The sequence below is a fragment of the Chamaea fasciata genome, unplaced genomic scaffold (genome assembly GCF_029207755.1).
Source record: "Chamaea fasciata isolate MVZ Bird 193981 ecotype frontalis unplaced genomic scaffold, bChaFas1.0.hap1 SCAF_6, whole genome shotgun sequence".
Classification (NCBI taxonomy): domain Eukaryota; kingdom Metazoa; phylum Chordata; class Aves; order Passeriformes; family Sylviidae; genus Chamaea; species Chamaea fasciata.
Genome location: NW_027094091.1, coordinates 1,347,220 through 1,371,030, shown reverse-complemented (window position 1 = coordinate 1,371,030; position 23,811 = coordinate 1,347,220). Strand labels below are relative to the sequence as shown.

At 57.5% G+C, this 23,811-nt stretch overlaps 2 protein-coding genes across 9 annotated transcripts in view; both read left to right on the top strand.

Moving 5' to 3' along the window:
- EBF4 (EBF family member 4) overlaps window positions 1-3,242 on the top strand; it is a 29,478-nt gene extending 26,236 nt beyond the window's left edge. The window contains 1 exon segment of the mRNA XM_066185132.1: window positions 619-3,242. Within this exon segment, the coding sequence (XP_066041229.1) occupies window positions 619-689 (71 nt within the window). The 3' untranslated portion in view covers window positions 690-3,242.
- Window positions 3,243-6,508: 3,266 nt separating this feature from the next.
- The window catches only part of DYSF (dysferlin), an 83,213-nt gene continuing 65,910 nt past the window's right edge, over window positions 6,509-23,811 (top strand). For 2 of the 8 annotated variants that reach the window (XM_066185124.1, XM_066185122.1), the window contains exons 1-19: window positions 6,570-6,607; window positions 9,111-9,403; window positions 10,940-10,995; window positions 11,494-11,585; window positions 12,716-12,821; window positions 14,608-15,003; window positions 15,960-16,088; window positions 16,193-16,255; window positions 16,361-16,411; window positions 16,488-16,518; window positions 17,331-17,446; window positions 18,031-18,157; window positions 18,435-18,538; window positions 19,702-19,770; window positions 19,894-19,937; window positions 20,034-20,116; window positions 22,239-22,280; window positions 22,977-23,092; window positions 23,387-23,500. In XM_066185124.1, the coding sequence (XP_066041221.1) occupies window positions 9,310-9,403; window positions 10,940-10,995; window positions 11,494-11,585; window positions 12,716-12,821; window positions 14,608-15,003; window positions 15,960-16,088; window positions 16,193-16,255; window positions 16,361-16,411; window positions 16,488-16,518; window positions 17,331-17,446; window positions 18,031-18,157; window positions 18,435-18,538; window positions 19,702-19,770; window positions 19,894-19,937; window positions 20,034-20,116; window positions 22,239-22,280; window positions 22,977-23,092; window positions 23,387-23,500 (1,833 nt within the window). In that variant the 5' untranslated portion in view covers window positions 6,570-6,607; window positions 9,111-9,309. Of the gene's footprint in view, window positions 6,608-9,110; window positions 9,404-10,939; window positions 10,996-11,493; window positions 11,586-12,715; window positions 12,822-14,607; window positions 15,004-15,959; window positions 16,089-16,192; window positions 16,256-16,360; window positions 16,412-16,487; window positions 16,519-17,330; window positions 17,447-18,030; window positions 18,158-18,434; window positions 18,539-19,701; window positions 19,771-19,893; window positions 19,938-20,033; window positions 20,117-22,238; window positions 22,281-22,976; window positions 23,093-23,386; window positions 23,501-23,811 lie in introns of all 8 variants that reach the window. The other 6 variants (XM_066185128.1, XM_066185129.1, XM_066185125.1 and 3 more) reach the window with 5 other exon arrangements.

The following is a 23,811-nucleotide window of genomic DNA, read 5'->3' as shown; positions in this document are numbered from 1 at the left end:
GGAGGGTCCCCGGTGTCACCACACTCGCGTACGTGGGTGTGGTTGGGTGTGCCCTGTGCTTCTCTGCCGGTGTCCCCAAGCTCCAGGACATCTGTCCCCAAGTCCCCAGGGTCCCTGGCATCTGTCCCACGGAGGGTCCCCGGTGTCACCACACTCCTGATGTCCTGTATGTGGGTGTGGTTGGGTGTGCCCTGTGCCACCCTTGTGCCTGTCTCCCAGTGTCCCCAAGGTCCCTGGCAATCTGTCCCCAGGGTCCCCAGTGTCCCCAGGGTCCCTGACATCTGTCCCCAGGTGGCTCCTGCCCCACGGAGGGTCCCCGGTGTCACCAGACCCCTGTACGTGGGTGTGGTTGGGTGTGCCTCTCTGCCAGTGTCCCCAGTGTCCCCAATGTCCCCCAGTGTCCCCAACACCCACCCCGAGTCCCCCCTGCCCCACAGAGAGTCCCCAATGTCCCCGCACTCCCTGCCGGATGTCCCTGCCCATGTTCCACCCATACCTGGCGTTGTCCTATGCCACCCTTGTCCCTGTCCCCCGGTGTCCCCAATGTCCCCCCGGTGTCCCCAATGTCCCCCGGTGTCCCCAGTGTCCCCTGGCTGACGCTGTCCCTGCCCTGCCCAGACCCGGCTTTCGAGGACTCGGATAAATTCCACGCTCCGGCGCGGCCGCTCCAGGGCTTGGCCTATTCCTAAGGAGGGGCTCCGGACCCCCCGTCCCACCAGGACAGGAGCGGGGACAAGGATTGGGGACATCCCTGTCCCCTGTGCCCTCCCCTCGGAGCCGGGGTGGCGCCGGAGCCGCCGGGCGGAGCGGGATGACAGGGACACGGCCTCGCGATGTCCCCGGCCCGGGTGACCCCGGCCTGGCCCGGCTGAGGGGGGGACTCGGGGAAATCCTGGAATGAGCCAAAATTCCCGGGTTTGGCCTCGGGAAGAGGCGGAGAGAGCCGGGAATGGGGGGAGAGGAGGGCGCCAGGTGGAGGCGCCGGGATGGGCGGGATGGGTGACCCAGGTGGGGTGGATGATCCAAGGTGGGGTGGATGGGCTGGAAAAGGATGGATGATCCAGGGTGGGATGGAAGATCCGGGTCGGTGGAAGCTCTGGATAAGGATGGGTGATCCAAGGTGGGATGGAAGCTCTGGATAAGGATGGATGGTCCAAGGTGGGATGGAAGTTCTGGAAAAGGATGGATTGATCCATGGTGGGATGGAAGTTCCGGGTCGGTGGAAGCTCTGGATAAGGATGGGTGATCCAAGGTGGGATGGAAGCTCTGGATAAGGATGGGTGGTCCAAGGTGGGATGGAAGCTCCAGGATGGGCTGAGTGTTCGAAGGTGGAATGGATGATCCAAGGTTGGATGCATGATCCAAGGTGGGATGGATGATCCAGGAGAGATGGATGCTCTGGAAAAGGATGGATGATCTGAGGTGGGATGGAAACTCTGGAAAGGGACGGATGATCCAAGGTGGGATGGATGACCCAAGGTGGGATGGAAGCTCTGGAAAAGGAGCGATGATCCAAGGTGGGATGGAAGGTGGGATGGAAGCTCCAGGTGGGATGGATGATCCAAGGTGAGAGGGGTGATCCAGAAAAGGATGGATGATCCAAGGTTGGATGGATGATCTGGGTGGGAGGGATGATCCTGGTGGGATGGATGATCCAAGGTTGGATGGATGTTCCATGTGGGATGGAAGCTCTGGAAAAGGATGGACGGTCTGAGGTGGGATGGATGATCCAAGGTGGGATGGAACCTTTGGAAAAGGACAGATGATCCATGTGGTATGGATGACCCAAGTTGGAGCGGATGATCCAAGGTGGGTTGGATGCTCTGGAATACGATGGGTGCTCCAGGTGGAATGGATGCTCCAGAATAGGATGGATGATCCAGAGCGAGGTGGATACTCGGGGTTGGAGAGATGATCCAGGATGGGCTGGATGCTCCGGAACAAGATGGATATTGGGGATTAGGGGGATAATCCAGGAAAAGATGGATGCTCCTGGGCAGGGGGGAAGATCTGGAGTGGGATGGATGGACGGATGGACGGACGGACGGATGGATGGATGATGGATGGATGATGGATGATGGGTGGATGGATGGATGATGGATGGATGATGGGTGGATGGATGGATGGATGGATGATGGATGGATGATGGATGGATGGATGATGGATGGACGATGCATGGATGATGGATGATGGATGGATGATGGGTGGATGGATGGATGATGGATGGATGATGGGTGGATGGATGGATGGATGGATGATGGATGGATGATGGATGATGGATGATGGATGGATGATGGGTGGATGGATGGATGATGGGTGGATGGATGGATGATGGGTGGATGGTGGATGATGGATGGATGATTGATGGATGGATGATGGATGGATGGATGATGGATGATGGATGGATGGATGATGGATGGTGGATGGATGGTGGATGGATGATGGATGGATGATGGATGGATGATGGATGGATGGATGATGGATGATGGATGGACAATGGATGATGGATGGACGATGCATGGATGATGGATGATGGACGGACGATGGATGGACAATGGATGATGGATGGACGATGGATGGATCCTCCAAGGCAGGTGGGATGATCTGGGACAGGGCGGATGCTCCCAGGAGAGATGGATTCTCCGGGTGGGATGGATTCTCCAGGAACAGGACGGGTTTTCCGGGTGGGATGGATTCTCCAGGTGGGATGGACACCCCAGGCCAGGACGGACATCCCGGGTGGGACTCAGCTCCCCGCACCTTTCCCGGCTCTCTCCCCACTCCACATCCGGAGCCTCACCCGCAATTCCAGAATCCCATTCCCACAATTCCAGGTCCCGGATCTGGATCCCGGTGCCACCCGGGGCTTGGGGACACCTCGGTCCCTGTCCCCTGCCATTAATTATCGCCATGATTACCAATATTAATTATCAGAATTATTTTGACCGCAGGGAGGGGGGAGGTCCCTGGGTGTCCCCAGGGTGTCCCCTGGGTGTCCCTGTCCCCTCCTCCCGCCGGGAATTTTGTACATAAAACGGGAACAATTCCCAACATTCCCCCTTTCCCCCTCCGTGTCTGTCCCCTCTCGGTGTCACCGCGTGTCCCCTCCCACCACCCCCGGGGCTGGGGGAGGGAGGGAGGGGGGTGACCCTTGGGGACAATGTCCCCCCCGTTGTCGCGGAGGTGTCGCAGGGCGTGGCCGGGGGGCCGGGGCGGACCCCAATTGGGAATTAAAAGACCTCGTGGAAAAGCTGCGACTCCCGGGATTTGTGACACCCGTGTCACCCCCCCGGCGTGTCCCCACCCCCCCGCTTTGGGGACACAGCGGTGATGTCCCCACCCCCCAGCCCCGGCTCATTCCCAACGCTGGAATCCCGGGAATGCTCCAGGCGCGACCCCCCCCGCCCTCCCCCCCCTCCCCCTCCAGGCCACCCCCCGGTCCCCTCCAGCTGCGGTGTCACCTCCTGTCACCTCCCCCCGCCCCCGCGCGCCGGCAGGAGCTCAGGAGGAGCTGGAATTAATTGCGTTAATCAAGAAAGGTTAATGAGGAGGCGGCGGGGGCGGGGGGGGGGGGGGGGGGGACGGCACAGCTGGCACCGGCACGGGGGTGGCGACACCGGGCGGGGACACCGAGAGGCGACACGGGGCTGGCAGCGCGGCTGGGGACACCGCGGGACCCCCGTGGGGACAGGGGGACACCGAGAGGCGACACGGGGCTGGCAGCGCGGCTGGGGACACCGAGTGACCCCCGTGGGGACAGGGGGGACACCGAGAGGCGACACGGGGCTGGCAGCGCGGCTGGGGACACCGAGTGACCCCCGTGGGGACAGGGGGGACACCGAGAGGCGACACGGGGCTGGCAGCGCGGCTGGGGACACCGCGGGACCCCCGTGGGGACAGGGGGACACCGGGACCAGGCTGGGGTGGTGGCACCGGCAGCACGCGTGGCCCAGGCGGTGGGGACAGTCACGGGGGTTGGGGGCACGTGGAGGTGTTGGGGACACGCATGTGGCACACGGCATGGGGACACAGGTGTTGGGGACACTCACAGGGGCCGGGGACACTCACAGGGTTGGGGACACAGGTGTGACACATGTTGAGGGGACGCACAGGTGGCACTTCCCATGGGGACTGTCACAGGTGTTGGGGACACTCAGAGGTGCTGGGGACACACATGTGGCACTTCCCATGGGGACACTCAGAGGTGCTGGGGACAGTCACAGGTAGTGGGGACGCTCCCAGGGGTTGGGGACACCTGCAGAGGTTGGGGACACTCACAGGTGATGGGGACACTGATGTGGTGGGGACACTCGCAGGGATTGGGGACACTCATATGGCACAGGGGTAGGGGACACTCGCGGGGTTGGGGACACTTGCGGGGGTTGGGGACACCGGCAGGGGTTGGGGACACTCATGGCGTTGGGGACACTCACAGGGTTGGGGACACTTGCGGGGGTTGGGGACACTGGCAGGGGTTGGGGACACTCGTGGGGGTTGGCAACACTCACAGGGGTTGGGGACACTCACAGTCATTGGGGACACTCATGGGATTGGGGACACTCGTGGAGTTGGGGACACTGGCGGGCGTTGGGGACACTCACAGGTGATGGGGACGCTGATGTGGTGGGGACACTCGTGGGCGTTGGGGACACTCATATGGCACAGGGGTTGGGGACACTCGCGGGGTTGGGGACACTCGCGGGGTTGGGGACACTGATGTGGCGGGGACACTCGTGGGCGTTGGGGACACTGGCAGGGGTTGGGGTCACTCGCGGGCTTGGGGACACTCGCGGGGGTTGGGGACACTCGTGGAGGTTGGGGACACTCGCGGGGTTGGGGACACTCACAGGCGTTGGGGACACTGATGTGGCGGGGACACTCGTGGGGGTTGGGGACACTCGTGGGCGTTGGGGACACTCACAGGCGTTGGGGACACTGATGTGGCGGGGACACTCGTGGGGGTTGGGGACACTCGTGGGCGTTGGGGACACTCACAGGCGTTGGGGACACTGATGTGGCGGGGACACTCGTGGGGGTTGGGGACACTCGCGGGGTTGGGGACATTCACAGGGGTTGGGGACACTCGTGGGGTTGGGGACACTCCCGGCTCTTCTGGCTTTGGGGTCGCGGCTGAGCCTGGAATTTGGGGCCGGGAAAAATGGGATCGGGGTTGGATAAATCCAAAGAGGGAAAAATGGGAATGGGATCGGATAAATCCAAAGAAGAAAAAACGGGGATGGGATAAATCCAAGAAGGAAAAAGTGGGAATGGCGTTGGATGAACCCAAAGAAGGAAAACCAGGAATGGGATAAACTTCAAGAGGGAAAAGCAGGAATGGGGGTTGGATAAATGGGAATGGGGTCGGATAAATCCAGAGGGAAAAGGGGAATGGGGTTGGAAAAACCCAAAGAAGGAAAAATGGGAATGGGATCGGATAAACCCAAAGTGGGAAAAGTGGGAATGGGGTCAGAAAAATGGGAATGGGGTTGGAAAAATCCAAAAAGGGGAAAACCAGGAATGGGATTTTCCAAGGAGGGAAAATCGGGAATGAGGGGAAGGGATCCGGGGGAAACCAGGGAAAAGGCGGATCCCGGATCCCAGATCCCGGATCCCGGATCCCATCCCGGTTTTGGGGCGGGATCTCCCGAAGCGGATTTCTGGGAAAGGCCGTGGCTGGAAAGAATTCCCAAAAATAGCCGGAGGGAGGGGGCGGGGCCGTGCCCAGCTGTTCCCGCCCCAATCCCAAAACGGGGCGTGGGGACCCCGAAATCCCCCCGGGGAAAACTGACGGGGGTGGGGACCCCAAAATTCCCTCTTGGGGACAAAGGGGGGGTGGGGACCCCAGAATTCCCGCCTTGGGGACAATGTGGGGGTGGGGACCCCAAAACTTCTTGATGTCCCCAAAGGAGGGGTGGGGACCCCGAAATTCCCGCCTTGGGGACAATGTGGGGGAGTGGGGACCCCAAAATCCCCCCGATGTCCCCAAAGGTGGGTGGGGACCCCAAAATTCCCTTTCTGGTGACACTGAGGGGGTGGGCACCCCAAAATTCCCTCTTGGGGACAATGGAGCGTTGGGGACCCCAAAATCCGTCCCGATGTCCCCAAAGGGGGGGAGGGGACCCCAAAATTCCCTCTTGGGGACAGTGGGGGCTGTAGGGACCCCAAAACCCCACCGATGTCCCCAAAGGGGGGGGTGGGGACCCCGAAATTCCCTTTCTGGTGACACCGAGGGAGTGGGGACCCCAAAATTCCCGCCTTGGGGACCCCAAAATCCCCCCGATGTCCCCGAAGGGGGGTGGGGACCCCAAAATTCCCGCCTTGGGGACAGTGCGGGGGTGGGGACCCCCAAATCCCCCCGATGTCCCCAAGGGGGGGGTGTCCCCACAGCCCCGCCCCTCCCCCAGGCCCGGGGCCCTTTAAGGGAGGCGGAGCTCGGGGCGGGGGGAAAATCCCGGGATTTTTTTTTTTTTGGGAATCGAAGGGGGGCGGGGGATGCAGAAGGGGGTGGGGGAGGGGACGATGCTCCGCGTCTTCGTGCTGCGGGCCGAGAATGTCCTCACGGGCGACAGCGACATCAGCGACACCTACTGCTCCTCCACCTTCCAAGGTGGGGATAAAAACCGGGATTTGGGGGGATTTGGGGGATTTGGGGGATTTTGAGGCGCTTCGACCACGCCCCGCTTCTCCTCAAAGTTTGGGATGGGGTTGGGAGAGCAGCGGGTGTCCCCCCCCCCCCCGGCTTGTCGCCGTCGTCGCCGTCACCTCTTTGGTGTCCCCTCCCCATTCCAAGGTCTGGAGGGGGGGGAGAAATTGAAAAAAAAATATCGGGATTTAGGGGAAAAAAGATCGGGAATTAGGGGGGGAAAAATCGGGATTTAGGGGAAAAAAATCGGGATTTAGGGGGGGGAAAATTGGGAATTAGGGGGGAAAAAGATTGGGACTTGGGGGAAAAAAATCGGGATTTAGGGGAAAAAAAAATCAGAATTTAAGGGGAAAAAATTCGGGATTTAGGGAGGAAAAAAATTTGGGATTTAGAGGGGAAAAATCGGGATTTAGGGGGAAAAATTGAGATTTGGGGGGAAATAATTGGGATTTAGGGGGGAAAAATCGGGATTTAGGGAGAAAAAAATGGGATTTAGGGGAAAAAATTGGGATTTAGGGGGGAAAAAAATCGGGATTTAGGGGAAAAAAAGATCGGGATTTAGGGGGGGAAAAATCGGGACTTGGGGGAAAAAAATCAGAATTTAAGGGGAAAAATTTCGGGATTTAGGGAGGAAAAAAAATGGGATTTAGGGGAAAAATTTGGGATTTAGGGGAAAAAAATCGGGATTTAGGGAGGAAAAAAATCGGGATTTAGGGGGAAAAAATTGGGATTTTAGGGGGAAAAAATCGGGATTTAGGGAGGAAAAAAATCGAGATTTAGGGGGAAAAAATCGGGATTTTAGGGGAAAAAAATCGGGATTTTAGGGGGAAAAAAGGGATCGAGGGGAATTTTGGGGTTTTTTTTGGCAGAATTTGAGGGAACTTTGGCCCCGAAAGTCGCGAGAGCCGCGCGTCCTCGCTGTCGCCGTTGTCGCCACCCCCCCTTCGGTGTCGCCGCCCGGCTGGTGGCACTTGGGGACCCCCCTAAAGCCACCCCCGGGCCCCGAGCGCCGCCGGCCCCGGTTTATTTTGGGATTTTCCGCCCGCTGGGGGGGAAGGGAACGATCCCAAATTTGGGAATGACGGGGAATTTTCCCGGTGTCACCCTTTGGGGACAGAAGTGACGCCGAGGGGGACAAAAGGGGCCGTGACGTCACGGCTTGGTCGGGGTTTTATTTTGGGGTTTTTTTTTTGGGGAAAAAAGCGGCTTTTTTTGGGATTCTCCCATGAGGGAGCGCTCCCGGTTTGGTTGTTTTTTGTTTTTTTTTTTTTTTTTTTTCATGGAATTCTCCCGTTGTGGGCGTGGCATTCCCAGCGTTCCCGCCCATCCCGAATTCCCGAGTTTTTTGGGGGAGGGTTTGGTGTCTCTGGGATTGCGGCGTTCCCGAATCCCGGGAATTCCCATCCCAGATCGCAATCCTGAGTCATCCTCAGGCCTTGGAGAATTCCCAAATCCCGGGGATTTATTCCCGATCCCTGAATTCTCAAATCCCAGTCCCGGGATATCCTCGGGCTTTCCAGGATTCCTGAATTCCCAGCATTCCTGAATTCCCAAAGTTTTCAGTCCCCATCCCTGGGAACTGTGGGATTCCCAGATCCCAGGGATTCATTCCCCATCCCTGGAGTTCCAGCATTCCCAAATCCCGGTTTTTTGAGCTTCCCTGGCCTTTCCAGCATTCCTGAAATCCCAGGATTTCATTCCCCATCCCTGAGGTTCCCAGAATTCCCAAATCCTGGTGCTGGGTCATCCTCAGGCTTTGGAGCATCCCTGAATCCCAGGGATTTATTCCCGATCCCTGAATTCCCAACATTCCCAAATCCCGGTGCCAGGTTATCCCTGGGCTTTCCAGAATTCCCAAATTCCCAAAAGTTTTCATTTCCCATCCCTGGGGTTCCCAGAATTCCCAAATCCCGGTGCTGGGTCATCCTCAGGCCTTGGAGAATTCCCCAATCCCAGGGATTTATTTCCTGTCCTTGGGATCGGCAGAATTCCTGGATCTCGTGGGTTTATTCCTTATCCCTGGAGTTCCAGCATTCCCAAATCCCGGTTTTTGAGCTTCCCTGGCGTTTCCAGCATTCCCGAAATCCCGGGATTTCATTCCCCATCCCTGGGAATTGCGGGATCCTGGGAATTCATTCCCTATTCCTGAGGCTCCAGCATTCCCAAATCCCAGTTTTTGGCCATCCTTGGGGTTTCCAGCATTCCTGAAATCCCAGGATTTCATTCCCCATCCCCGGGAATTGCGGGATCCCCATTTCCCCATCCCCGCTCTTCCCACCATTCCCAAATCCCGGTTTTTTTGAGTTTTTTTTTTTTTTTCCCATCCCCGGCAATCCCAACCACCCCAAATCCCGAGGATTTTATCCCCCAACTCCCCTTTTCCTGGAATTCCCGGGATGAATTCCCAAACTCCCGCCCTTCCCAACTCTCCTTCCCACTATCCCGGTTTTTTTTTTTTCCATTCCAGCTTCTCCGGGGGCGTTCCCGGGAAGGGCCGGACCGGGAAAAGGGGCCGGCAACGGGATAAACCGGCCCATCCTTATCCCGCTTCTTCCAATCCCGGTTTTTTCCCCGATCCCGCTTTTTCCAATCCCGGATTTTTTTTTCCTCCGATCCCGGTTTTTTTTCCCCTCCGATCCCGGATTTTTTCCCCCCCGATCCCGGCCATGCTCCGCTGCCTGCTCCAAAGGGCTTCCCAACTTCCCAACGTGGAAAAGCGGGATAAACAGAGCGATCCCGTGGCCAGCCTGACGTTCCGAGGTGAGGGAATCCCGAGGGTTTTTTGGGTTTTTTTTTTTTGGGAGGGTTTGGAATATTTCTGGCCGCTCCGGAAGCAAAAAAAAAAAAAAATTTGGGAATCTGGGAAGCTCCGAAATCCTTGGGAAAAATCTTTCCCTTTGAGCCTTTTATCGCTCCCATCCCGATAGTTTTTGTTTTTTTTAAGGGATATCCCTGGGAATTCCATGAAATTCTTGAATAATTCCGGATTGGGATGGAGGTGGAGAATCCCACCTGGAGCAGGGGTTATCCCGTTCCCGAGGGATGGATTTCCCGGGAAAACCGAGGGGTTTGCATTCCCAAAAATTCCCGTTGAGGGGACGGCGCTGCTTTGGGATTTTCCCGGAGTTGGAAAATTTGGGGAAGGGGGGAAAGGAAAAAAAAAAAAAATTCCCGTTTTTAACAAAACTTAAGGAAAAGGACGAGCGGCTCCCGATCCAGGTTTTCCATCTCGGGCCAAATCCCAACTCGGGGGCGATTCCAGGGCTCTGAATCCCGGGAATAAAAATAAAAATTAAAATAATAATAATAATAATAATAATAAAATCAGGAATGAGACGGGAATAAATCTCCGGGATGAGTTTTCCGTATTCCCGGAGCCGGGAATTTCGGTTTTTCCCGATGAAAAAGAAGGAAGGAGACGCTGAACGGGGACCAAAAAAAAAAACCCCGGGAATATTTGGAATTATCCCGGGAGTCTCCCGGGATTTGAGTCACCTCCCATTGTTCGGCCTTTTCCTTTTCCTCTTCCCGCGGGGGGTCCCTCCCTTGGGATGCGGCGGCGGGGGCGACATTCCAAGGGGAATGACATTCCAAGGAGGGAGGGGGCGTGGCTTTGGGAATTGGGGCTGGGGATGGAGAATTCCCAGGATTGGGAATGTTGGATTTGGGGGAATTCCGGGATTCCCATCCGTGGGGGTTGGTTTCTTTGGGGAGGGAATCCCGGGGGGAAACTGAGGCAGCACCCCCGAGGTTTGGGAATAATGTTTGGGAATGTTTGGGATCTCCTCTTCCCAAATCCCCAAATCCCCGGGAAACCTTTGGATTCTCCTGGGGAAACCGAGGTGAGGAAGGGATTCCGTGGGATTTTTTTTTTTTTTTTTCCAGCGTTTTTTTTTTCCGGCCTGGAAAAGTTGGGGATTCAAGCGGAATCTTGGATCTAATCCCTGAATTCCCAGCCCCTTGCTTGGGAATAGGGAATGGGGCCGGATCCTGGGAATTGTGGGAATTTCTGGAAGTTCAGCTCCACCTGGGAGCAGAGAATGGGATCCAATAATTTTCCTAAAAATTCTTGGAAGTTCAGCTCCAGCTGGGATCAGGGAATGGAGCCTGATCCCGATCCTGGGAATTGTGGGAATTTCTGGAAGTTCAGCCCCAGCTGGGATCAGGGAATGGAGCCTGATCCTGCTCCTGGGAATTGTGGTAATTTCTGGAAGTTCAGCCCCAGCTGGGATCGGATTTTCATTCCCGGGATCCCAATCCCTGGGAAAATCCCGATCCCGTTTTTTCTCCTTCCAGGTGTCAAGAAGAGGACAAAGGTCATCAAGAACAATGTGAATCCAGTCTGGAATGAGGTGAGAATTCCCGATCCCTGGATTTATCCCCGTTCCCAGGCCCGAGCCCAGGTGATTCCTTGGGGCTTCTGCTCCATGGAAAATTTGGGATGGTGCTTTTCTCCTCCGGAATTCCAGGCAGAATTCCAACCTCTTTCCCTTCCATTAAGGTCTTAACCAGACTCAGCACAAACATTCCAGGAAAATTTTATGGAATGAGAATTTTTCCAGCATCTTTTCCCTTCCAACCCCGTCCTGGCGCTCCCATGGGCCGAAATTCCCAAAAAAAAAAAGGGAATTTGGTGGAAAAACGGGCAGAAATTTGGGGCTGGAGCAGCTCCCGGGATTTGCTCCTTCCCGGTAATCTATGGCCAAGGAAAACTTTCCTCCCGAGGTGGATTTCCTGGGAATTTCGGCTTCCCGCTGCGATTCCAAAGGCGGCGTTTCGGGATTTGGGTTCTCCTCTTCCGGCTGCCGATCCCGACCTCTCCCTCCTCTTTTTTTTTTTCCCCCGCCCAGGGATTCGAGTGGGATCTGAAGGGAATCCCGCTGGATCCCGACGCCGAGCTCACCGTGGTGGTCAAGGACCATGAAACCGTGGGAAGAAACAGGTTTGGGAGGGGGGAGGGGGGCGGGAAAAAAAAAATTATTCCTGAAGCGGGAATTAATTTTTTGAGAGGGACGCGACCCCCTCGCTCTCCCTTTTCCCGTTCCCTGGGGTTCATCCCAAACCCAGCTTTTCCCAAACTCCTCGGGAATTCCCGTCGGTGGGAGCCGGGGGTGGCCGTGGGAGGCCGGAGCCGCATTTTTTTTTGGGCTTGGAATTCCAAGCGGGAGGAGGAAAATTCCAGCGTTGGAAGGTCGGGAATACATTGGGGGTGGGGGGGTGGGTGATCCTTGTTTGGGGATGGAGAGTTTTGGAAGCTTGGCCGGGATTTGGGAAGAGCTGCCAAGATCGTTGCCGAGGCGCCGGCGGTGCCGGGAAAGGGCGGCGGGTGCGGAGCCTCCGGTTTCCTTCCTCCGGCCTGATCCCGGTGCTCCCCCACATTCCAGAGGGTTCCCCCGTGGATCGGGCAGTGAGGAATGAGGGGATTCCCATCATTCCAGGTTTTTCCAACCTCCCTGGGCTGGGCGAAGGTGCTTGGAAAAAAAGGGGGAGGAAAAAAAAACCCCCAAAAAATAGAGGAAGGGGTTTTATTTTTCGGGAGAGGAGGTTGGGAATGCGGCCTGGACGGGAAGGATCCTGATTCCGAGGCTGGAGCTGGAATTGCCGCTGGGCTGAAATCCAAAGGAGCTGGAATTTGGGGCTGCTCCAACTCCCGGGTGTCCATGAATAGCCACGGGAAAATGGGAGGAGGGTCCCGGGGCGGGAAGATTCCGGCTGACACGCCCCCGCTGTCACAGGGGGATCCAACCCGGCCTTGGGCATTCCCAGGGATCCAGGGAAATCTGGGAATTCCAGCCCAGCCCCTACCCACCCTCCCAGGCAGGAATTGCTAATTCCCAAGATCCCAGCCCAGTGTCCCCTTTCCCAGTGGGAAGCCATTCCCTGTGTCCTGTCCCTCCAGGCCTTGGCCCCAGCCCCTCTCCAGCTCTCCCGGAGCCCCTTTGGGCACTCTGAGCATTCCCGGGATTTTTCCCTTCTCCGGGGGAACATTCCCAGCTCTCCCAGCCCGGCTCCATCCCCGGCTCTGGGGTGGGTTGGGTGCTCTGGGCTCAGCGCTGTCCCCGTTTCCCGCAGGTTTTTGGGAGAATCCCGGGTGCCGCTCCGGGATGTTCTGGGCGCTCCCAGCCTGGCGGCCTCGTTCAACCTCCCCCTGCTGGACTCGCGCAAGGAGAGCACCGGGGTGAGGGCCGGGCCAGCGGGGCTCCCAGTTTGGGACCAGTTGGGGCTCCCAGTTTGGGACCAGTACGAGCCACGAGTTGGCCATGGGGCTCCCAGTTTGGGACCAGTTGGGGCTCCCAGTTTGGGACCAGTTGGGGCTCCCAGTTTGGGACCAGTACGAGCCATGAGTTGGCCATGGGGCTCCCAGTTTGGGACCAGTTGGGGCTCCCAGTTTGGGACCAGTACGAGCCATGAGTTGGCCATGGGGCTCCCAGTTTGGGACCAGTTGGGGCTCCCAGTTTGGGACCAGTACGAGCCATGAGTTGGCCATGGGGCTCCCAGTTTGGGACCAGTTGGGGCTCCCAGTTTGGGACCAGTACGAGCCATGAGTTGGCCATGGGGCTCCCAGTTTGGGACCAGTTGGGGCTCCCAGTTTGGGACCAGTACGAGCCATGACTTGGCCATGGGGCTCCCAGTTTGGGACCAGTTGGGGCTCCCAGTTTGAAACCAGTCCAAGCCATGACATGGTCATGGGGGCTCCCAGTTTGGGACCAGTTGGGGCTCCCAGTTTGGGACCAGTGGGGTTTCCAGTTAGGTATCAGCTGGGGCTCCCAGTTTGGGACCAGTACAAGCCATGACTCGGCCCTGGGGGTCCCAGCTTAGGACCAATTGGGGATTCCAGTTTGGGACCAGTTGAAGCTCCCACTTTTGTCCCAGTCTGAATCCCTTCCCACCCAGTTTGATTCCAGTCCGAGCCACGTCCCTCCCAGTTTGGTCCCAGTCTGAATCCCTGTCCCTCCCAGTTTGCTCCCAGTCTGAATCCCTGTCCCTCCCAGTTTGATCCCAGTCTGAGCCCTGTCCCTCCCAGTTTGGTCCCAGTCTGAGCCTGTCCCTCCCAGTTTGCTCCCAGTCTGAGCCTGTCCCTCCCAGTTTGCTCCCAGTCTGAATCCCTGTCCCTCCCAGTTTGCTCCCAGTCTGAATCCCTTCCCTCCCAGTTTGCTCCCAGTCTGAGCCCTGTCCCTCCCAGTTTGATCCCAGTCCGAATCCCTTCCCTCCCAGTTTGCTCCCAGTCCGAGCCTGTCCCTCCCAGTCTGATCCCAGTCCGAATCCCTTCCCTCCCAGTTTGCTCCCAGTCCGAGCCTGTCCCTCCCAGTCTGATCCCAGTCTGAATCCCTGTCCCTCCCAGTTTGCTCCCAGTCTGAATCCCTGTCCCTCCCAGTTTGCTCCCAGTCTGAATCCCTTCCCTCCCAGTTTGCTCCCAGTCTGAGCCCTGTCCCTCCCAGTTTGATCCCAGTCCGAATCCCTTCCCTCCCAGTTTGCTCCCAGTCCGAGCCTGTCCCTCCCAGTCTGATCCCAGTCCGAATCCCTTCCCTCCCAGTTTGCTCCCAGTCCGAGCCTGTCCCTCCCAGTCTGATCCCAGTCTGAATCCCTGTCCCTCCCAGTTTGATCCCAGTCTGAATCCCTGTCCCTCCCAGTCTGATCCCAGTCTGAATCCCTTCCCTCCCAGTTTGATCCCAGCCTGAATCCCTTCCCTCCCAGTTTGCTCCCAGTCTGAGCCTGTCCCTCCCAGTTTGATCCCAGTCCGAGCCTGTCCCTCCCAGTTTGCTCCCAGTCTGAATCCCTGTCCCTCCCAGTTTGATCCCAGTCTGAATCCCTGTCCCTCCCAGTCTGATCCCAGTCTGAATCCCTTCCCTCCCAGTTTGGTCCCAGTCTGAATCCCTTCCCTCCCAGTTTGCTCCCAGTCCAAGCCTGTCCCTCCCAGTCTGATCCCACCGCGGCCTCTCCAGCGCTCATTCCCTCTTTTCCAGGCCTTCCTGTTCCTGCAGGTTTCCTACATCCCCCCTCCGGGCTCCATCCCGCTTTTCCCTCCCCCGGCCCCTCCGGAGCCGGCGCCGGCCGCCGCCGCCGAGCTGGACACGGTCACCGGTAACCACAACCCCAGCCCGCTTTTGTTGGGATCCCACCCCATTCCCAAATCCCACTTTTTTCCCTTCTCCCGGCGGGCAGAGACGGCCGGAGAGGAGGACACGGAGGATGCGGAGGCGGCCGGGGACACGGAGCCCTCGGCGGCGTCCTCGGGAGCGCCGGGCTCGGAGCCGCCCTCGTTCCCGAGGAAACCGCCCGGGAATCACAGCCAGGGGGTGAAGAGGAGGAGGAGGAGCTCTCCCAAAAAACCTTTGCTCAACAAGCCGCAGGATTTCCAGGTGGGGTGAGCTGTTCCCGGGAAATCCGGCGGCTTGGCCTGGTGATTCCTTGTCCTCCATCCCGTCCCAAATCCCGGTGGTTCCCTGTCCCCCATCCTGTGGGATCCGGGTGATTCCCTGTGGACCTTCCCAGATCCCGGTGATTCCCTGTCCCCCATCCTCTCGAATGATCCCAGTGATTCCTTGTCCTCCATCCCATGGGATGATCCCAGTGATTCCTTGTCCTCCATCCCATGGGATGATCCCAGTGATTCCCTGTCCTCCGTCCCATGGGATGATCCCGGTGATTCCTTGCTCTCCATCCCATGGGATGATCCCAGTGATTCCCTGTTCTCCATCCCATGGGATGATCCCGGGCGATTCCTTGCTCTCCATCCCATCCCTGATCCCAGTGACTCCCACCCTGATGATTCCTCATTCTCCATCCTTTGGGATGATCCCGGTGATTCCCATCCCGATGATTCCCTGTCCCCCATCCCATCCCTGATCCCGGTCATTCCTTTTCCTCCATCCCATGGGATAATCCTGGTGATTCCTTGCTCTCCATCCCATGGGATGATCTCAGTGATTCCCTGTCCCCCATCCCATGGGATGATCCCGATGATTCCCATCCCGCTGATTCCCTGTCCCCCATCCCATGGGATGATCCCGGTGATTCCCATCCCGCTGATTCCCTGTCCTCCATCCCATGGGATGATCCCAGTGATTCCCTGTCCCCCATCCCATGGGATGATCCCGGTGATTCCCATCCCACTGATTCCCTGTCCTCCATCCCATGGGATGATCCCAGTGATTCCCTGTCCCCCATCCCATGGGATGATCCCGGTGATTCCCATCCCGCTGATTCCCTGTCCTCCATCCCATGGGATGATCCCAGTGATTCCCTGTCCCCCATCCCATGGGATGATCCCGATGATTCCCATCCCGCTGATTCCCTGTCCCCCATCCCATCCCAGATCCGGGTGAGGGTCATCGAGGCCCGGCAGCTTCCCGGGATCCAGATCCGGCCGGTGGTGAAGGTGACGGTGGCCGGACAGACCCGGAGAACGCGGATCCGCAAAGGGAACAGCCCCTTCTTCGATGAGGTCAGCGGGAAAATTCCCTCCCCAGCAATTCCTGGGAGATTCCAGGGTGTGGGAATGGGGGAAAAACCGGGAGAACGCCTCATCCTCATCCCGCTTTTCCACAGACTTTCTTCTTCAACGTCTTCGAGTCCCCGTCGGAGCTGTTCGACGCTCCCATTTTCCTCACGGTGAGCGCTGGCAAATCCCGGAATTCTGCCCTTCCCGCTGTTCCCCGGGATCCTCCAGCCCGGCGGGATTCGGGTGGCATCGCCCGGTTTTTCCCTCATTTTCAGGTCGTGGATTCTCGGTCGTTCCGCACGGATTCGGTGATCGGGGAATTCCGGGTAAGGGAATTCCCGTCTCCTTATTCCCGGCGTTTCCCGCTCTGGATGAACTCTGGAATCTCCTTTAATCCCGCAGATGGACGTGGAGACCGTTTACTCCGAGCCAAGTGAGCCTTGGGAAACTCCTTTGGGGTTTGTTGGTTTTTTTTGGGAAACGCGCCCACACATCGCGGCTCTTCCGCAGAGGAAGCCCGGATCCGTGCTCATGGAATCCCGGAATGGTTTGGGCGGGAAGGGAATTTATGGATCATCTGCTTCCATCCAGGGATAAATTCCGTCATCCCAGATGGATCCAAGCCCCATTGTCCAACCTGGCCTTGGACAATTCCAGGGGTGGAGCATCCACAGCAAATCTGGGAATTCTGTTCCCAAGAATTCCATTCCCTGCTCCCTTCCTGGGAAAGGAACGGAAACATTCCCTTATCCCATTCCATGAGTTTCATTCAAACCCCACCCAGGAGCATCCCTGTCCTCCCTGCACATCCAAGGGCCAGTTCCCAGTTTTCCAACATTTTCCCGCAGAACACAATTCCCATTTTCCCACGTTTTCCCACAGAACACAATTCCCGTTTTCCCACAGAACACAATTCCCAGTTTTCCACATTTCCCCCCAGAACACAATTCCCATTTTTCCCACAGAACACAATTCCCATTTCCCACGTTTCCCCACAGAACACAATTCCCATTTTCCCACAGAACACAATTCCCATTTTTCCCACAGAACACAATTCCCATTTCCCACGTTTCCCCACAGAACACAATTCCCATTTTCCCACAGAACACAATTCCCATTTTCCCACAGAACACAATTCCCATTTCCCACATTTCCCCACAGAACACAATTCCCATTTTTCCCACAGAACACAATTCCCATTTCCCCACAGAACACAATTCCCATTTTTCCCACGTTTCCCCGCAGAACACGCTTTCCGCCGGAAGTGGCTGCTCCTCTCGGATCCCGAGGATTTTTCCGCCGGAGCCAAGGGATACCTGAAGGTCAGCGCCTGCGTGCTGGGGCCTGGAGACGAAGCTCCCGTGAGTATTCCCGCTGGGAACGGGGGAACGTTCCAAGCCCGGGATATTCCAGCCCTGGAATCATGGAATGGGTTGGGGGAGGAGCTTAAATCCCACCCAGAGACACCTCCCACCATCCCAGGTGGATCCAACCCGGCCTTGGGCATTCCCAGGGATCCAGGGGCAGCCCCAGGAAACCTGGGAATTCCATTCCCAGGAATTGCTAATTCCCAAGATCCCAGCCCAATGTCCCCTTTCCCAGTGGGATCCATTCCCTGTGTCCTGTCCCTCCAGGCCTTGGCCCCAGCCCCTCTCCAGCTCTCCTGGAGCCCCTCTGGGCACTCTGAGCATTCCCGGGATTTTTCCCTTCTCCAGGGGAACATTCCCAGCTCTCCCAGCCTGGCTCCAGGATCCTGGAATGGTTTGGGTTTGGAAGTGACCTTAAATCCCATCCCACATCCAGGGACACCTCCCGTTATCCCAGTTTTCTCCAAACCCCTTCCGACCTCACCTTGGCCACTCCCCTCATCCAAACCCACCCCGCCTCTCCCTTTTTTGGGATTCTCCCGCTCATTCCTGGAATCCGGGGTGACTTTTCCCCGCAGCTGGAGAAGAAGGAGGTGGCCGAGGACAAGGAGGACATCGAGGCCAACCTGCTGCGCCCCACCGGGGTCACCCTCAGGGCCGCCCAGTTCTGCCTCAAGGTCTTCAAAGCCGAGGATTTGCCCCAGAGTAGGTTCTTCCCTTCGGAATCGTGACATTCCGGGCAGGAATTCTGGCCCGGAGGAGGGAAGGATCAAGATCCGTGTCTCAATCCGAGGGTATCGGTTGGTTTTGTGGGAGAGGAGTTTTTTTCCCCGCTCCAAACTGGTTTTATCCCACCCCGCTTTTCCCGCCCGGAGTGGGGTTTCCACCCTGGGAATGCTCATCCCGTTGGGATGCGGGATGGAAAGTTCCGGACGCCGCCGGAATTCCGTGGGTTTTGGCACTTCCTTCTTTTTCCCCCCAGTGGATGACGCCGTCATGGACAACGTCCGGCAGGTCTTCGGCTTCGAGAGCAACAAGAAGAACCTGGTGGATCCTTTCGTGGAAGTCAGCTTTGCCGGGAAAACGGTCCGCGGATCCCGCGGCATCCCGGGAATGGCAGCGGGAGGAAGCCGGGGCTGGGATAACAGCGGGATCATCCTGGGATTGGGAATGGCAGCGGGATCATCCTGGGATTGGGAATGGCAGCGGGATCATCCTGGGATTGGGATTTCAGTGGGATGTCCTTGAGGCTGGAATGGCAGCGGGACATTTCCACCCAGATCTTTGGGATTGGGATGGCACTGGGATGTCCTTGAGGTTGGAATAGCGGTGGGACATTCCTTCCCAGATCTTTGGGATTGGGATTTCAGTGGGATGGTCCCTTTTGGATCTTTGGGATTGGGATTTCAGTGGGATGTCCCTGAGGCTGGAATGGCAGCAGGACAGTCCCCAGGAATTTGGGATTGGGATGGCAGTGGGACATTCCCACCCAGATCTTTGGGATTGGGATGGCAGCGGGATGTCCTCAGGGTGGGGCTGGCAGCGGGAAGTTCCCTGTGGATCCCCAGGCCTGCTCCTGGAATGGGGGAATTTGGTCTTGGAATGGGGGAATTCCGTCCTGGAATGGGGGAATTTGGTCTTGGAATGGGGGAATTCCGTCCTGGAATGGGGGAATTCCGTCCTGGAATGGGGGAATTTGGTCTTGGAATGGGGGAATTCCGTCCTGGAATGGGGGAATTTGACTCTGGAATGGGGCAAATGTGATCCTGCTGGTCCCGAGGTGGGAAGATCCCTGGGGAACCCGAAACATCCTCGGCCTCCTGTGCCTGGGGGTTTAGGAACCCCATGGAATGGAGGGTGGACTTCAGGGAATCTGAGGCGGGATTTTAGGGAATCTGAGGCGGGATTTTAGGGAATCTGAGGCCGGATTTTAGGGAATCTGAGGCTGGATTTTAGGGAATCTTAGACTGGATTTTAGGGAACCCGAGGCCAGATTTCAGGGAATCTGAGGCCGGATTTTAGGGAATCTGAGGCCGGATTTTAGGGAATCTGAGGCTGTATTTTAGGGAACTCGAGGCCGGATTTTAGGGAATCTGAGGCCAGATTTTAGGGAATCTTAGACTGGATTTTAGGGAACCCGAGGCCGGATTTTAGGGAATCTTCGGCCGGATTTTCGGGAACCTGAAGCTTCCCGACCCCACGCACTGCTCCGACCCCAACTTTTCCCTCTCCCCGTCCCTCCCTCCCAGCTCTACTCGCGGATCCTGGAGAAAAACGCCAACCCCCAGTGGAACCAGTGCCTGACTCTGCCGGCCATGGTGAGCACCGCTGTCCCCAAGGTCCCCTCCCGCTGTCCCCAAGGTCCCCTCCCGCTGTCCCCAAGGTCCCCTCCCGCTGTCCCCAGCGCCGCTCACCCTTTTCCCGTGTCCCTTTTCTCCCAGTTCCCGTCCATGTGCGAGCGGATGAGGATCCGAGTGACCGACTGGTGAGCGGGAAGGGAATTCCCGGCGGGTGGGATTGCCTGGGGACACGTCCCCTTTGTCCCCACCCCCGTCCCCAAAGTGACGGTGTCACCTGGCAGGGACCGCCTGACGCACAACGACGTCATCGGCACGGCGTTCCTGGGCATGTCCAAGATTTCGGCGCCCGGCGGGGAGCTGGAGGGTAAGGGCGGGAAGCGGGCCGGGATTTGGGATGCATGGCCTTGGAGGAGCGGCATGGCCTGGCTGGAGGTCGCTGGTGGCTTTGGGGACGTCACAGCTGTCACCGTCCCCGCCTTGGGGACACGGGATGGGGTCACTCCGAGCTGTGCCCCATTTCTGGCTGGATCCAACCCCTCTGGATTTAGGATTTGGTGGATTCTTGGGAATGAGGAAAGACGTTGCAGATGTGTGGCGTGGCTGGAGGTCGGTGGTGGCTTTGGGGACATCACAGGTGTCACCGTCCCCGCCTTGGGGACACGGGATGGGGTCACGCGTCATTCCAATGATGGATCCCTCTGGATTTGGGATTTGGTGGATTCTTGGGAATGGGGCTATGGAGGAGCGGCATGGCCTGGCTGGAGGTCGCTGGTGGCTTTGGGGACGTCACAGCTGTCACCATCCCCACCTTGGGGACACGGGATGGGGTCACGCGTCATTCCAATGATGGATCCCTCTGGATTTAGGATTTGGTGGATTCTTGGGAATGGGGGAAGGAAGTTGCAGGCCCATGGCCTGGCTGGAGGTCGCTGGTGGCTTTGGGGACATCACAGGTGTCACTGTCACCGCCTTGGGGACATGGGATGGGATCACGCGTCATTCCAATGATGGATCCCTCTGGATTTGGGATTTGGTGGATTCTTGGGAATGGGGCTATGGAGGAGCGGCACGGCGTGGCTGGAGGTCGGTGGTGGCTTTGGGGACGTCACAGCTGTCACCGTCCCCGCCTTGGGGACAGTGATGGGGTCCCGCGGTCATTCCAAGCTGTGCGCGCTTTCCGGATGGATCCAGCCCCTCTGGATTTAGGATTCGGTGCATTTGGGACACGGCTTTGGAGCTGCTCGGAGCTTCCACCTGCATGAGCTTTTCCTGCTGCCGGCGCTTCCACGGAATCTGCGATCCCGGCGGGAATTCCGCCCTTGGCTTTGTGACCGCGGGGACACGGGATGGCCGGGCTGGAAAAAGCTTGGAGCACTTTGGGATAGTGGGATGCGTCCCTGCCCATGGGATGGGATGAGCTCTGAGGTCCTTCCAAGCCATTCCGTGATTCCATGGGTGGGGACACGATCCAGGGGCTCCACCCTTTTCCCAATCCCACCAGAGATCCTGGGATGGGCTGGAGACACAGAGAGAGAGAGAGAGAGGCCGGGTGGGAGGATGGGAATGGGGGGATCCGGGATTGGGATCTCCCTTCCCACCGCTGGGATCTGCCTGATCCCGAGGAAACGCCTGGGAATGCAACCCAGGGGCGCTCCAATCCTACTGCCAGCCTCTGGAATGGTCCAAGGCCAGGCTGGACAAGGCTTGGAATGACCTGGGATAACGGGAAGTGTCCCTGGATGCACCTGGATGGGCTTTAAAGTCCTTTCCCATGCCAACCGTTCCATGATTCCTTAATTCCGTGACTCCATGACTCCATGATCCCTTGATTCCATGACTCCATGATTCTTGATTTCTCGATTCCATGATTCTATGACTTCATTATTCCATGATTCCTTGATTCCATGATTTCTTGATTCCATGATTTCTTGATTCCATGATTTCATGATGCCATGACTCCATGATTCCATGGCTCCATTATTCCATGATTCCTTGATTTCTCGATTCCATGATTACTTGACTCCATGACTCCATGATTCCTCGATTCCATGATTTTATGATTCCTCCATTCCATGACTCCACGATTCCATTATTCCATGACTCCATGACTCCATGGTTCCTCAATTCCATGACTCCATGACTCCATGATTCCATGATTCCATGATTCCTCAATTCTGTGACTCCATGATTCCATGACTCCATGATTTCTGGATTCCATGATTCCATGACTCCATGATTCCACGACTCCATGATTCCTTGATTTCTCGATTCCATGATTCCATGGTTCCTCGATTCCATGACTCCATGACCCCATGACTCCACGATTCCTCGATTCCATGATTCCATGAAAAACCTCTCCCTTTCTCTCTCTCCCTCTCCGCTCTGAAACCCGTGGGAACCTCCACCCTCATCCCCATCTCCCCGTCCCTTTTCCCGGCTCCTCTTCCCACCTTTCCCAACCTCTCTTCCCTCTCTTTGTGCCTCAGATGAGTTTCCTGTTCCCGCGAAGCCTCCGAAACCCTCGGACCGTACGTTCCCAGTAACGTCCCGGTTTTCCGGCGCCTCCCGGCACTGGTTTTACTGGTTCCGCTCTCTGGACTGGGGGAAGGAGGATCGGCTGCGATGAGTTGGGCGCCTTGGGAAAAAGGGAATTGGCCCTCTGGGGATTCCCGGGATGCTGGGATGTGTCTGGAATGCGGAGCCAGCTGGGCGCACGGAGCTCTCAGGGCAGGATTCCCGAGCAAAATTCCGTAAAAAATGAGTGGTTCTCCTCATGGAATCGCAGGATTGGGAAAAATCCCTCGGATCCATGGGCTTGCCAAGGCCACCCCGTATCCGTGTCCCCAAGTGTCCCCAAGTGCCACATCCACAGGGATGTTCAATCCCTCCCCGGGGATGGGGACAGCCCTTTCCAGGCAGGAATTTTTCCCGAAAAATCCAGCCGAAACCTCCCTTGGCACATCCCGAGGATCTTCCCTCTCTCCTGTCACTCTCACTCTTGTCCCGCCCCTCTCTGACCTTGCCCTTTCCCACGGGGACTTTTCCTGGGATCGGGAATTCCCAGGATTCGGCGCCGCGCCCACCCGCTCCAAGGTGAGGTGGCGGGACTCGAAACGGGCGGAAATCCCAGGATTTTGGTGCGTGGGAGATCCTCACAGCCAGCGCGACGCATTCCCAACGTGCCGCCAGGGATCCCTAATCCCCGTTTTCCCTGCCATTCCCAGTGGATGACGGGCTGGGATTCCTGCCGACCTTCGGGCCTTGCTACATCAACCTGTACGGCAGCCCCCGGGAATTCACCGGATTCCCCGATCCCTACGAGACGCTCAATCTGGGAAAGGTGACATCGGCTGCTTCCCGAAAAAAACCAGCAAATAACTCTCCGGCTCCTCTTTTCCCAAAAAACCCCAAAATACTAAAGCTGCTTCTAACCCGACCTGGCTTTGTCATCAGGTTTCCCGCTCCCGGCTATTCCCGCTAACGCCTCCCGATCCCGCTCTGCTCCCAAAATCCCGCCCTGGAAGCGCCGGCTGGAATTCTTTGGAATTCTCCATGATGAAGCTCCCGGGAAGGAGAGGCCTCGGGAAAAGGGAATTTCCGGGATCCTGACGGTTCTTCCCGGTCTGTCCCAAAGGGCGAGGGGGTGGCGTACCGGGGCCGGATCCTGGTGGAGCTGCAGACCAAGCTGGTGGAGCACATGGAGCAGAAGGTGGAGGAGATCCCTGCCGATGACATCCTGAGGGTGGAGGTACTGGAATTCCCAGGAAATTTTCTGGGATGGGACGCCACCGAAGGGATGTTGGCCGTGGGTGGGGCTTTGTCCCGCGCTCCGTGAGCTCCTGGATGGGCTCTCCTGCTGGAATTCCATCCCAAAGTGTCCCGGGCGTGGTGAATTGTGGGATGGTGGAGTGGTTTGAGTGGGAATGGACCTTGAAGCTGATCCCGTCCCATGGGCGGGGAGAACTTTCCCTGATCCCAGGTGGATCCAAGTCCAATCTTCCCATCTCCCTCAGCTTTCCCTGCTTCTCCAGCTCATTCCCAATTCCCTCAGCTTCTCCT